We start from the raw sequence: 14,726 nt of genomic DNA on the forward strand, positions 1-14,726 counted from the left end.
TTGAAGTAAAATAATTTGGTTTAATCATCTACATGGGTAGATACAATAATCAAAATTTCTAATTGCTCAGATACATGTTATAATTGACTTTCATAACACAAAGACCAGAAAATTAAGGGGATGTTCATACATTTAATAAATATGCCTCATGCTAACAACAATTTTAGAGAAATCAACAAAACAATATATCAATTCCTGATTGGTAATGTTTGCCAGTTTCCAAGGTATAAATGTTTGCACTGAAAATTTAGCCATGGATTCTGGAAAGCCTGAATACCTCTGGAGGTAAATAATTCTGTGACATTATAATATTGACAGACATCTGATGAGAATGTTTTCCACTTGAATCTCATTGGCTGAGGACATGTAGTTTGTATTAACAGCTTAACATCCAGGGGTAGAATACAACTAGAATTCAGAATTTAGACCTCATTGATTTGGAACACTTCTTAATTTATAAGGAAACTGAAGGCCAAAGAAATCATGGCTTGCCCAATGTCATACATGGAACAAGTAATAGAGACAGGATTCCAAGTCTCATTACAATAAGCTTTCTAATACACCATACTGCCTAAATCCAGATTTCCTGTAAATAAAACATACAGTCAGTTCCAGAAAGCATTCATAACCAGAAATACCTTCTTAGGAAACTGAGAACAAAAGTCCATACCTGCAAAGAGGAGAAGGTATGACAACTATAAGTAAATGCTAACTACAATTTAACTAAAAGCTTATCCAAGTTCTCATCTCTCATATAACTGACATTGCTAGTTTTTGAAAGTATAAGGGTGATTTTTGGAAATTTTTTTTTAATCTATTGAGCTCTTTTGTTTTATTTAGCAACTCCAATGCTGCTATCGTGTTCAGCTATTGGCCAAGTGTAGATTTAGGAGAAAGTCAATACATACTCTGACACTGGTCTGCACCAAAATCAGATGTTACTTCTTTAAAATGAAACAAAACTTTTTTTGGTGGTGGTAATGATGATGGTGGTGAAATATTAAACAGAAAATTGCTTAGGGTTCAGAATATTTGTGTAAAAATAAAACTTTACAACTGATTTTATGTTTGTACTACATTATTTTAAAATCTTAGCCTTTCCTTATATCCACAGTGGGAAATTTTACTAGTAGTTTTCTCATCTATTTCATGTATCACCTGATTTAAAGCCACAAGTGTGATACCCCACTTAAGAACATAGGATTTTCATAATTTTTTTCCCTTATATTTTTGGTCTCTATTATAAACTGTATCCCTTTATCCAAAGAGGTTACTAAAAGACAATATGTCTCTCTTACAAATTTAGCCTTGAGAGACACAGAGAGTGATGTAAAAAAATAAAGATTTTCTTTATGTTAATGTTAATGTTAAGGAACTAAATGACAATAAAGTTATACATTTAAGTAATGAATGACTGAATATTCTAAGCATGGTTTCTGACTAAGAATTACAAAGACAAGAATAACTGTTATCTCCTCATATTGAATCCTATACTGACACCTAATTATATATTAACGGTGTTCTTTCATTGTTTTTGTGCATTAATTAGTCTTTTCTGCCTAATTGGATCACAAGTTCCTTGAGGGAAAGGATCCTGTCTAATATCTTTTGAATATTTAACCAGTAAATGCTGGTTGACTCATATTCTTAGTACTAGTAACTTGTTTTACTTCTTACAAAATTATTATTTAGGAGATCCTCAGAAAGGAATTCTGTCTTTGCAGGAACCTCTAGGGAAACCAAGCACATCCCTGAGTTGCATCTGATGCTATATGTACAATCCAAATAAGACAGAGCAAATAAAAATAATTCCAAACTAACTGGGCCTGGCAGATACATGTGAATGCAGATCCAATTTATACTATTTCCATGCAGACAACTTACTAACCTGAGATGATCTGTGAGATTGTTAATACTTACAGTTGCCATGTGAAATACTGATTGGCTCAGAATCTTCTGGGAAACCAGCCCCAGCAAAGTGTAGCAGTGTGAAATATAGCAGCAAGGCTTCTGACCTCATAGTAGTTCAGTGGGGAGACTTTATTTCTTTACTTCACCCTGCCAAAGACCAGAAAAAGAATTTTTCTTTCTTTTTTCCCCTTTCAAATCAGTGTTGTTCAGTTGTGTCCAGCAAGATGCTACTTTATTGCACTAAATTTATTCGAAAAGAAAATTCTGCTTTTTATCCTTTTCTTTATAAATTGGGCAATTAGTTTAACAAAGGGAAATGCTTGTGTTCCCCACTATCTGCTGCGACTCCTCATTGATGTGAGCCCCTTCAAAAACTTCTTTTTCAGGCTGATGACTGGTACAATGCAAGATGCTTCCTAGTGAAGAGCTTTTAGTACATTATGGACTGCTAGGTAGAAAGCCTTCTGGTTCTAAAGGAAATTGGCAATTAGAATTTTTAGGGAAATACTTTGTTCTTTTTCTTGTCAGTTTTACATAACTAGATGATGGTAGTGGGCATAAATAAAACCATATCACAGTATCTAAATAAAAAAAAAAAACAATAACATTGAAAATGACTAATTCACACCCCATGGAGAATAGGCAGGGAAGCTGATAAAACATACTAAACTTCCCCACCCCCATCCTATTACTCATTTATAAATTGTCTTATATGACACCTTGCAATAAAACAATGGTAAATGGGACTACCTAAAACTAATTTTGTTCCCATTACCCATTGTAGTCACTCAAAATCACATTTTATATATATGAAAAGTCTCTTAAAGCATAAAAATAGAAAAATCCACATGAGGACCACTGGATACAATGAAAGAGAACATCATGTAATAAAATAAATAGCTCATAATTCCCAGGCAGATTTCAGTTAGATGTTGATCTACAGGGGAAAATTAATGTAAAAATGAAACTATCCTTTCATCCTTCCTGTGTTCTAACCCTTTGAAGTTGTCTGCCAAAAATTATCTTTCCGAACACAGCTATTTTACAGTACCCCATCAATCATTGAAGATTTGTGTGTAGAAAAGTCAGACTTCATAAAGTAGATTGTCTTTGAAAGTAGATTTGGTAAACAAAATACTAACATGTGCTTTTATAACATCATTTAATATTAGACACCTATGGCTCTTTTCTTCACTCCCTCTCTCTTTCCCTTCCCCCAAAGCATTAACAAGTCTTTTGTTACATTTCAGCATATAATTTCACAGCCACAGCTGGGTCTTAATCATTACTCCAATTGGAAAGTGCACGTTAATTAATTTACTTTATCTTGAAAATAAAAGGGGAGGGGGGGAACAGTTTCCTATCTACATCCCTGAAGTGTGGATTGAAATTCAATTATAAAGCATGACTTGCCTAAAAGAGTACTCCATTACTAAGGGGGCATAAATACCCTCTCTATTTATGTCTAGAAGCAAGTTATAAGTAGTGACAAGATAAGCTTGGTTGGTTTGACGTGTTATAAAGGGTTTGAGCTCAAAGAAAGGCATCTCCAGGGTCAGCTGGGATGCAGTTACCATCTTCCATGACTCTTGTCACTATTATAATGAGGAGGAGCATTCAATAGCAAGGGTAAGTAAAACATGAAATAGAAACTAGCTAGCTATTATGTCTGAGATAGAAAAGCATATAGGGAGGAAGAGGGAGAGATAATAATACACAGAAGGCTCAAGGGAAACATTACAATATTAGACAGAAGCATAAATTACCTCAGAGGTTTGTAATGATAAAGGAAAAATAAAAGAGAAACAAGGGCTGATTTTTCCCATTTACAAGTCTTCAAAAATACAATATTTACTTTTAAAGATTCATTTTATATGAATGAGGATATTTCATGCTTTATGTAAGAAATTCATTCTTATATTATTTTCTCTATGAATGCATTATAAAAGGAAAAAACCAAAGTACCATAGCTTTACTACAACAACAAATTTCAATTATTGCAATCATAATTGGTCAAATACAAAGCTTTTCTCTAAAGTAAAGAAGATCAATATTCCCAGAAGAAATTTATCCAACTGCTTCCTTTAATCTTGATACATAGATGATATAAATGCTCAGAGTCTGGTAAATTAAATATGTGCTCATAGTAGGACTCCACCATCATCATCATCATAGCTAACATTTATATAATGCTTTAAAGTTTACAAAGCACTTTCCAAATATTATCTCATTTTATCTTCACAACAACCTTGGGAAGTCGATACTATTGTACCCATTTTGCAAATGAGGAAACCGAGATGGACAAATGATAAGCGTCTTGTCTAGCTTCTAAGTGTCTGAGATTGGATTTGAACTCAGGTCTTTCTGTCTCCAGGTCCAGCATTCTATTGTGCCACCTAAATGTCTACAGAAAAAAAATACTTTATCATATACTACTTATATCATCAGGTAGTTAACATTTATGTTCTGAGTAAAGGTGTCAGAGCAGCACCAATTAATGTATATGGACATTTATTTGAAGCTTTATTCTTCTGAAATTTTGATCTGTTTTTCTTTCCCTATTTCATCTTGCCCCTGTAAATGAAAAGACAGTATAATTTTTTTGTTGTTGTTGACACTCTGTTGGCAGATATTATTTGCTTGTTCATTTTCCAGTCTGTATATAAGGATTTGGGTCTTCCTTCTGAGACCAAGTTTATACCGACTTTGAGGGAGCTAAAATAATAACAACACAATAACAACATACAATAGCTACATTATATTAGTACCTGAAATTCATGTTAGGGCTATTAGCATATGAAACATGTTTATTAGGTATAGAGATGTTCTTTTTCTCATCTTTGCACTTATACAATATATCATATATTGAATATATAATATATTCAAGCAATTACACAGAGATTTTGATTATTGTATAAATTATCCATAAGAGTAATTCATGCTAATATATTTCATACAAAGTTTATTTTGCTACAATCACCTGGATAATTAATTGTCTTATTTTTCTATCTCCTTGGCTCTGAAGCTGACACTCATAAAAAATATACAATTTGTCAGGATTTTTGTAAAAAGTTTTGATGTTATTTTTGTTCCTAGAAACACTGTAATCCTTAAGAAAATTTTGACTTGCTCTTTTTGGATGGATACTCCATTAAATACTTTCAGATTTATCTATGAACAATTATATTAATTTGGTCTGAATTAAGTGAAAAGGTGCATTGACTTTTTATTTTTGCTTTATTTAAAGATGACAAATTATTTTTATTGCTTTTTTGAGTCTACTAAATCAATTTGGCTATTGAAACTGTGATGAACAAACAAACAAAAAGTCATTATTATTGGCTGCTTTTAGACAAATTAAACAGTGTTGAATACTAATTGACCACTGTCTGCTTTAAGGTTTTCAGGATACTGAAAATCAAACAAAATAGGGTTAAAAAGATGGCTTCAAGCTCTCCAAAAATATTCTTTCCAAGAGCTGTAAATCAGACATAACCAAGTAAGTTTAAATATGTAAGGTAGTGGGGTACCTGGCAAGAATATCCAGTGTATAGTCAAAAGACTTGAGTTTGGAATGATTCCTCCATTTATTTTGTGTGAATTTTGACATATCACTAAATCTCTTTAGATCTCAGGTTCCTTAAATGTAAAATGAAAGGATTAGACTAAATAACCTCTAAGGTTCCTTGTAACTATATACTTATAATCCTATTAAAGTCAGAAATTTTATTTTAATATCTTTATGGATATGGGCATGGACACACACATATCCAACATTTCCTTTTTCCCAAATATTTTCATTCTATAATTCAATTCAATTCAATAAGCACTTAATAGACTCACTCATGGATAAGGTGAGTTTATTGATAACATAGTGTGATCCCTCATCTTGGATGATTTATTCAAGGTTATAAAAGTAGTAAGAAACAGAACCAGGGTTTGAATCCAAATCTTCTAACTATAAATCCAATGTCCTTTCTATATTACTTTGTATTTATTACTTACTATATGCAGGGCACTGTTCTGGGCTCTTGAAGGGGATACAAAATTTAGATAAGACACAATTCCCTGCCTTCATGGAACTACACAGTTTGGGATGATACAAAGTCATGCAATTGACTGAAAAACTATACACTAAAATATGACTGTGAAGTCAGAAATCTCTATTTCTCATGCATCCAGTTATTACTTGAAAAGAATTTATAACCAATTTATAAATCAACCAATATGTTATTTGTTGTGTATGCACCTGTCCTTCAGGGTCAGGGTTAAAACCTTGTTCTTCTGTAAAGTTTTCTCCAACATATCCAGATAGGAGTGATTTCTTTTTTTAACTTCCAATAAATGCTAGGATAGTGAGACCTATTAACAGGACTTACTAGTCACTATTAGTTTACTTGTATTGTTATCTCTGTATCTATCTCTGTCTGTCTGTCTTGTGTGTGTGTGTGTGTGTGTGTGTGTGTGTGTGTGTGTGTGTAGGTAGGTGAGGGCCTGGGGGAGTTATGCCATGTTCCCCTTCAACTAAATTGCTCTTTTACAAGGGCAAAGAGACCTTATTATGTACTTACATATTAATCAAATAATCAACAGGCCTTACCAAGAATTTACTCTGTGCAGTCATTGGGCTATATTCTAGAGATGTAAAGCTAAAAGTAAATATATATATATATATATATATATATATATATATATGATTAAAAAACAGATGCAAGGTTATTTAGGAAGGGTAAGGGAGGGAAAGAGGAGGAATCAAGAAGGGCTTCATGGAGAAGTTGGAACTTGAATGGATGCTTAAAGAAAAATAGAGATTCTAAGAAGCTGAGTTGAGGAGGGATAACGTTCAACTATGGGAGGGGGGATAGGCAGGATAAAGGTGTGGAGATGGGAAATGAAGTTAGAAATATAAGGAACAACAAGACCAGTTTGCCTTTGGTCTTGTGGTTCTCAAAAAGAGCAGTGATACAGAAAAGAATGGAAAGTTGGCTTAAGACCAGGTTGTGAAGGCCTTTAAATGCACAATAGCAGAGTTTATTTTAGATCCTAGAGTGGTAATAGGGAGACAATGGAGTTTATGAGTAGTGGAATGGACATGATCAGCTTTATGGAAATCACTATGAAAGGCCTCTTGATTGATGAATGACTAAACAGAGTGTAATTCTTGTATAGAATGGAAAATTATTGCACTATAACAATGATGATTACAGAGAAGCATGGAAAGACTTATCTGAACTGTTATAAAATGAAATAAATAGAAATAGGATAATAGTATGCACAGCAAATAAAACAATATAACTGAAAAGAACACCAATAAAATAATCATTGCCGTGTTGTGAAATTATAAGGCCTATGCTTGGGCCTTAAGAAGAATGAGAAGACCCCTTCTCCATCTTGGAAGAGGTGAAGGACTATGGTAGTGAAATACTAAATATAGTAACAGACTTTTTTGATGGACTGATTAGCTTTGCTGAACTTTTACCCTTCTATTTTTAATTCTTCATTATTAAGATGGTGCTCCAAGAAAAGGAGTAAGGAACAATAGATTGGGAAATGAAGATAATGTAAAAATAAAATATATGATAAAATGCCCTTGTGAAAATAATAATTTGTTTGAAGCATATCCACACACAAACAGGATAACAATATGAGCAAACAAATAGTGCCCAGATTGCTCTACTTATAGGACAAAGCTGTTGGTTTGGGTGCCCCAAAAGAAATAACTACTAACTGGGCTTGTCAGAGATGACTTCATGAAAGTTTTAACTCTAGCCTTGATAAAATTCACTTTACAATAACAATAACAACAATTAGAAAATCATTGATAATTTAGGGACGATGGATTGGGAGGGGAAGAAACTTTAGTTAGACATCAATTAAGAGACTATTTCAATAGTCCAAGCTATGAGGGCTTTAATTAAGAATATAGTTTTGTGAATAGAGCAAAGAAGATATAAGATATAGAAGTAGAAAACATAAGACATGGCAATTGATTGGTTGTGGGATAAGGAATATTAAGGAATTGAGAATTATTCTAAGATTACAAACCTGGGAGACTGAAAGTATGCTGGTGTTCATGAAAAAAAATAGTCAAGTTTGGAAAAGAATTGGGCTTGGGAAAAGAGTTAATAAGTTCTCCTTTGGATATGTTGCTTTTGAAAGGCATCTCAAGGGCATCTAGCTTGAAATATTGCATAGGAAATTTGTTATGTGTGCCTGGAGCCTAGGAGAGTGACTAGGGTCACATAGTTACATATGGAAGTAATCAATATAGATAATCTTAATAATATTAAAATAATATCACTGGTGGAGTATAAATTAGTCACAGCACAGCATGAATCAAGAATTATTCAAGGGTAGCTACATAAAGATTATTAGTGGCACTGGTCATATGGCTAGAGCAAAAGATAACTCATAGAGAGTCCAAATGCTCCATTAGCATGTTGAGAAATCTAGAAGAAAGCCTCCTGTACATTGGGTGCACTCTACAGTGAATTATCAGAAGACATGTGTAAGAATCACATAGTGGGAGAGAAGGAAAGGCTATGATTTACCTTATCTATGAGTTCACAGATCCAAAATATCAAATCATAATCATAAGAAAAATAATTTCTCTTGAAATTTTGCAAGCTCAAAATCTCCCTTCACACTCTCTAAGAAATGTGGTCTATGGGATGGAGAAAAAAAGTTTATGTATCAGGATAATAAGAACTATTCCATTCTTTGCCATTTTTTAAAATGAATGACCTGTTAGAAGTTACTTATCTACCAAATTTCCATATAAAATAACAACTGCTCCTTACTTATTTGAGAGGAATATTTCCAACATAACCAGTAATCAGAGCTTTGATTGAGTGTTCTGAGCCCTTTGCAAACAGAAGCAATCAACACTTACAAAGATCCATTTATTGACTAAAATCTCTATCTCAGAAAGAGAACATGGTATATAGAGCACTAAATTTATAGGTCTGAATTGAAAGCTTGGCTCTAACATTTACTGATGTGACTTTGGGTAAGATACTGAACTTCTCAGTGGTGCAGGAAACTGAAACTAAGTTGTAAAGAAGATACTGACCTGCTTTGGTAGAGTAGGAATTCCCTAATCACAGGTTTAGTCTCTAAACCCTACAAGTTATTATTCCCATTGGAGAGGGACAGATTGTTTGTGCAGTCTGTACTGGGCAGCCTAGACATGATGGTGATTAGAGAAATAGGGAAGGATGTTCTCTAATTGTAGCAAAGGAAACAGTTCTTTATTTTAAAACTCATTTCATAGTCCCAGAATCAGACTGTCCCACTAGGAGTGTGGAGGAGAGATTAAAGAGTGGGTGGGGCGTATTCAGGAACTAGAAGTGTGGGAAGATACCTCAAACTAACAGAGAAATTCTATCCTGCTGCATATGTTACGGTAACTTTGTAGAATGCTTCACAGCTGCTATGTAGCCTGAAATATGTCTGCTACCATGGTTCCAATTTTCTGTGTGTGTGTGTGTCTGTCTGTCTGTCTGTCTGTCTGTCAGGGACAGTGTAAGGAGGATGAAGAGTGCAGAAAACTTTTTAGCTTCTACACCTGAGAAAGCATTTTTTTTTAAAGCAAAAGGAATAATAAAGCTCATTTCTCTTTTTATTCTTCCCCAGGTACCATGAAAATATAAATGCAAGCTTGGTACTTTAAGATACAACCATCTATAGTTAGCAAAAAAAGAAGAAGAAGAAGAAGGAACAGATTGAACTGCCTTAAATTTTTATGTATAATAGATTTACTTGCTTCAAAGATTTTTGGGTGCTCCCTCCAATGACCTATATCACAAACCTTCCATGTATTAGTGAGTTAGCTTTGGCTAAAAGTTTTATCACCTGGTGGTCAACCCTTTAGCTTCTTTTTCATTGAAGTCTCCTGGAGTTATGATGTTGCAAAGAATTCAGAGACTCCTTCTATTTACTGTATTGCCATGTGCTGATCCTACCCATAGGTCAGTCTCTTACCTCAGCTTCGGGTCACTTTGAGAATGGAAGAAATCTGAACAAATGAACTTAGTATGTTTAGTCATTTTATAATATGGATCATTGACATTATCACTGAACATTCTGTGTAGAATGAGAAAAAATGAGGCAAGAAGTTTGGGGAACAGGATATGGTATTTTAAATAATAGAACTAATGTCTAATAGTTGGATGGTAAGGTAAATACAGTTCATCCATCCTTAAGTTGCCATAGTTGTTGAGAGCCTTTATTGACCTTATTAAAAGAAAACCTATGGAAAAAGCACATAGTTGATTTTAAAAGGCGAGCATGAAAAGATCCACTTAATTTTGTGCCATAATTATTGAAGATTTGAGGTGAAAGAAAGATGCAAACATTTCCCCAAGTAGTTTAAGGAAACATTGATTATCCTGTAGCACACTTATGCTGTTAAGTGTAAATATTTCCCTCCTTTTGGCTTCCCTCATGATATTTTACAAGCAATAAATCACCCAAAACTATGTCAGCTCTGAAATGGAACAGCCCTGATCCCGGGTTCAGTAACTGATAAGGTGAAGTTTTGGATGGCCCACACGTCAGAATGAGAAACTTTCCCTGAAGAACGGTGGAAGCAGGTGTCATGTCTGTGGGTACAACCTGGCCTACTTAATCCTGGAACCTGTCTTGCAGAGATCAGAGCTACTGATCATCCTCACTCACAAGAGGAAAATTTAAACAAAACAAATGAGTATTTAAATAGAGTGCCCTCCATTGACCTATGCAGCACATTTTCAAGGACTCTAGCATTAATAGGATGCTGTCATTTGGCGGCTCCAAAGTGGGGTGTGCATACTCCAGGGGGTGTGCAAGGCGATTCACTGGTGTGTGTTTGAAGAAAATATTAGAACAGAGAGCAGCCCAGCTGTTCAGTGCACTCACAGCTGCCACCTGGCTCTCTCCTCTCCTCTCCTCCCCTCCCCCACTGCAGGCAGTGTGGGGATAATCAGCTGTGTGTGCTCTTCCCCAGGCAGGCAGGTGGGCATGCAATCATGCACCCGCCCAACCCCCACAGACCCCTGTCTTTTTTTTTTTTTTTTTTTTTTTTTTTTTTTACAATCCCACTGTAACAGTGGAGTATACCTTATATATCCCCCAGCCTGAATAAGGACAAACAAGAGCTGGGAGCAAGGACCCTTCTAAGGCTGGGGCTAGAAGAGAGGGGGAAAAAATGGAAAGGGCTTTTACTCCACAAATAAGAGGGAGTAGGTGAGGTATAAGAAGCAGAATTCTGGGGATGAAAGGCTTAAAATGGTTCCCAAGGATATGAGCGTTTTGCTGCCTTCCAGCCTAACGAGACAGACTCTTATCTTCCTTGGGCCCTGGGAGAACAAAGGAGGCTTGCCTGGAGTCTGGGAGGAGTTGCAGTAAGGAGAACAGAGGAGGAAAAAAAGCAGCCGCCGCCACCACCTCAGGAATGGGAAGCAGCAGCAGCTAGCATGAGGTGAGACAGGATGCAGCAGCTGCTCCTGCCAGGACTCTGGAAGTTCAGGAGGCCAAGTGCAAAACTCTCTCAGAGCTGCTACCCGCTTCCCCAGACACCCAGCTCTCTTCCCTGCCCTTCCCCCTCTACCCTAGTCAGACAGCTTGGAAGCAAAGGAAGAAGGCCATCTAGCACCAGGAAACCAGGGCTCACCCGGGCACCCTGCCAAATTATCAGCTTCTCACCACATGGAACTACCCCGCTCTGGACCTGAGACCTGACCTAGAGAAATGAGGGCTTCCTTCCTACCCTCCTCTCCTCCATCTCAGGAAAGATGGTGGATGGGATCTAAAATGAGTATAATGATTTATTAAGTTCAGCCACTGATGCTCATCTTCCATTTGGATCTACATAGCTTTGGGAGGAATATTTTTTGACTGTGACAGTCATTAAAATCTAGCATTGCAATAAACTGAGCTTATAACCAGCTCATTGAATGATTGCATCATAAGTTATTAAACCAAGATTTAAACAACCAGCAAAACATACTCAATTTCATTGCTCTCCCTAAAAAGCAAGCAAAATTAAAAAAAAAAAAAACTCTACTCAATAAAGTGGGAAGATTACTTTCATATTTATATCATCTTTTATAATTTTTATTTTTGTTTGTATTTTGTAACATATAATCTATATGTAATATTAGGAAAGTCAGATAGGCATATATCTTATAAGGAAATAAATATAAGTATATTGTAGTGTGTATCTGAAAGTTTAATTTTAGTAGTGATGCATTATTAAAAAAAAAAAAAATTGGAGACCATTGACTTAAGGAAGATTCAGCCAGAAGGATATTTCCCAACTAATTAGAAAAAGCTCAAGGTTATTGATTCTGATTATAATCTTTCTTGTAAATTATCTACAGTGGCCACCTGCACTGAAATAGTTTCAGTAAGATATAAAGCCAATACAAATAAGAATAATGGCTTCAAAAGCTTGATAAAGCACCTGGCTCTTCTCCTACTAACCACTGGCAGGAATGTAAAAATACACATTTCAGAAGAAAGGGAAATGTCACAGACCACTTGTAATCATTTATCTGGAGAAAGGAAAAGGCTTTCCAAAGAATCTTGTACTAAATATTTGATAAATTTATAGTTTACAGATAAAGAAACTGAGGTCTAGAAAACCTTCAGGATTTGCCCATTGCCATATAATTAGAGGAATCAAGGCCTCTGTTTCAGTTTCATGAGTTTCCTCTACATCATATTTTATTTCAAAATTAGTCTGAATTAAAATGCTTCTAGACTTTTTTTCTCAAAAATAAAATTCTTGCTATTTGTTGTCTTTTGAGCAAGAGCTGAAGGGTCTGGCATTGGCTTTTTAAAGGATTTCCTCAATAGTTTTCACATAGCTCTCCTCCCTTTATTGTCATATGTCTAGGGGTATGATGAGGCTCAAGTGAGATAAGGGAAGAAAATACTTTGTAAACTTTAAAGCACCAAGTCAATGCCAGTATTGTTAGTAGCTTATAGTTACAAAGCCTGCAATCTGATGATGACTTCATACCCTCAGTCTTCTACTGCACTCCTGCTGAGCTCAATCAGTGGTTATGGAGCATATTAGAATGTGTTGGTACAAATGTTTTAACAAACCAAGTTGGATGGTGTTAAAGGTGTAGAGAAGAAGCATGTACACATGTTAAGTTAAACTGCGTGTGTCACTACTGGGTCTGTATGCCAGAGAGATCATAAAATAGGGAAAAGTATCCACAAATGCAAAAATCCTTACAGCAGCCCTACTTGTCATCACAAAGAATTGATAACTCCATCAATTGGGGAATGGATAAATAATTATGGTAGATTAGTGTAATGGAATATTATTATCCTACAAGAAATGATGAGCAGGTGATTTCAGAAAAGCCAAGAAAGATTTACATGAACTAAGACTGAACAAAGTGAGCAAAACTAAGAAAACACTGTACACAGCAACAAGATCATGTGATGATCAATCGTGATGGACTTGGCTCTTTTCAACAATGTAAGTGAATCAAGGCAATTCCAATAGACTTGTAATGGAAAATGCCTCTACAGAGAGAACTATGGTGACTGAAGATGGATCAAAGCATAGCATCTTTTCTTTTTGTTTGTTTTTCCTTTTGGTCTGATTTTTCTTGCACAACATGACAAATATGGAAATATGTTTAGAAGTATTGTACATTTTTAATCTATTATAGATTACTTGTTTTCTTGGGAAGAAGGAAAAATAAAGGAGGAAGGAAGAAAATTTTGGAACACAAAGCCTTATAGAAATGAATGTTGAAACCTATCTTTACATGTATATGGAAAATAAAATACTTTTGAAAATTTTATAAAAGAAAGCACATAATTTTTTTTAAAGTTTAATCTGCATTAAGCTTATTTTGCTTCTTTTATATTTTTAATATATTTTTATTTATTTCATTAATTATTTCCCAGTTGCATTTAATTTTTTAAACATTCATTTAAAAAAATTGAGTTCCAATTTATCTCCCCCTTTCCCACCTCTCTCTCTTTTTTGAAAAGAAAATCATTTTGATATCAATTATACATGTGAAATCATGCAAAATATATTTTCATATTAACCATGTTGTAAAAGAAAAAAACAGACCAAAAAAAGAAAGAAAGAAAAGAAAAAGAAAGTATGCTTCAATCTGAATTTAGTCGATCTGGAGATGGACAGCATTTTCCATCATCGGTTTTTTGGAATTATCTTGGATTATTGTCTGGATCAGAGTAGTTAAATCTTTCATAGTTGATCATCACTTTCTTAAATTTAAACAGAACCAAAACAATGAATTAAGCCCTGATTGTAGCTGCCAATTTAGGAAATGGCTATACTTAAACGCTGAAAATTTCAGTCTCCTCTAGGTATAGCTGGCTCTCCCATACTATAGTATTTATCCAGGTGTCCACTTCTCTAGAAGTATATTGATTCTTTTTTTTTCATACTTTAGACCCTATAAGTTATTGAACCTAAAGGAGGCACTGGAAATGGACCTGTGATTTTGTTGATATAAGGAATTCTCAATGAGGAAACTCCTTGTCAAAGTAGGAAAGAACCTTTTCTGCAAATTATAGAGTTCCTTTCCTAGAGAAAGAGTTTCCTGAAGAACTTGGGACTTAGGACTTAGACTCAGATCTTAAAGGCCAGTTTTCTTTCTCTTAGAGTGTGCTGCTTCTCAACCTATAGTACTAGAGAAATCTTCACAAAAAGCCCTCTAAAAAATGAAAACAAAAGAGAAGGATGAGGGAGGGACATAACTTATTCAATATTTTTTTCTTTGTGCTTTTCCTTCTTTTCTTTATTCACTACCAAGTTTCTATGAGATTCTAAACAC

General features: G+C 34.7%; 1 protein-coding gene across 4 annotated transcripts in view; it reads right to left on the bottom strand.

The window, feature by feature from the left end:
* SEMA6A (semaphorin 6A) overlaps positions 1-14,726 on the bottom strand; it is a 172,415-nt gene that overhangs the window by 77,686 nt on the left and 80,003 nt on the right. For all 4 annotated transcript variants that reach the window (XM_031938773.1, XM_031938806.1, XM_031938795.1 and 1 more), the window contains exon 2: positions 1,921-2,058. In XM_031938773.1, the coding sequence (XP_031794633.1) occupies positions 1,921-2,020 (100 nt within the window). In that variant the 5' untranslated portion in view covers positions 2,021-2,058. The remainder of the gene's footprint in view (positions 1-1,920; positions 2,059-14,726) is intronic.

Source organism: Sarcophilus harrisii, chromosome 1 (genome assembly GCF_902635505.1).
Source record: "Sarcophilus harrisii chromosome 1, mSarHar1.11, whole genome shotgun sequence".
Classification (NCBI taxonomy): domain Eukaryota; kingdom Metazoa; phylum Chordata; class Mammalia; order Dasyuromorphia; family Dasyuridae; genus Sarcophilus; species Sarcophilus harrisii.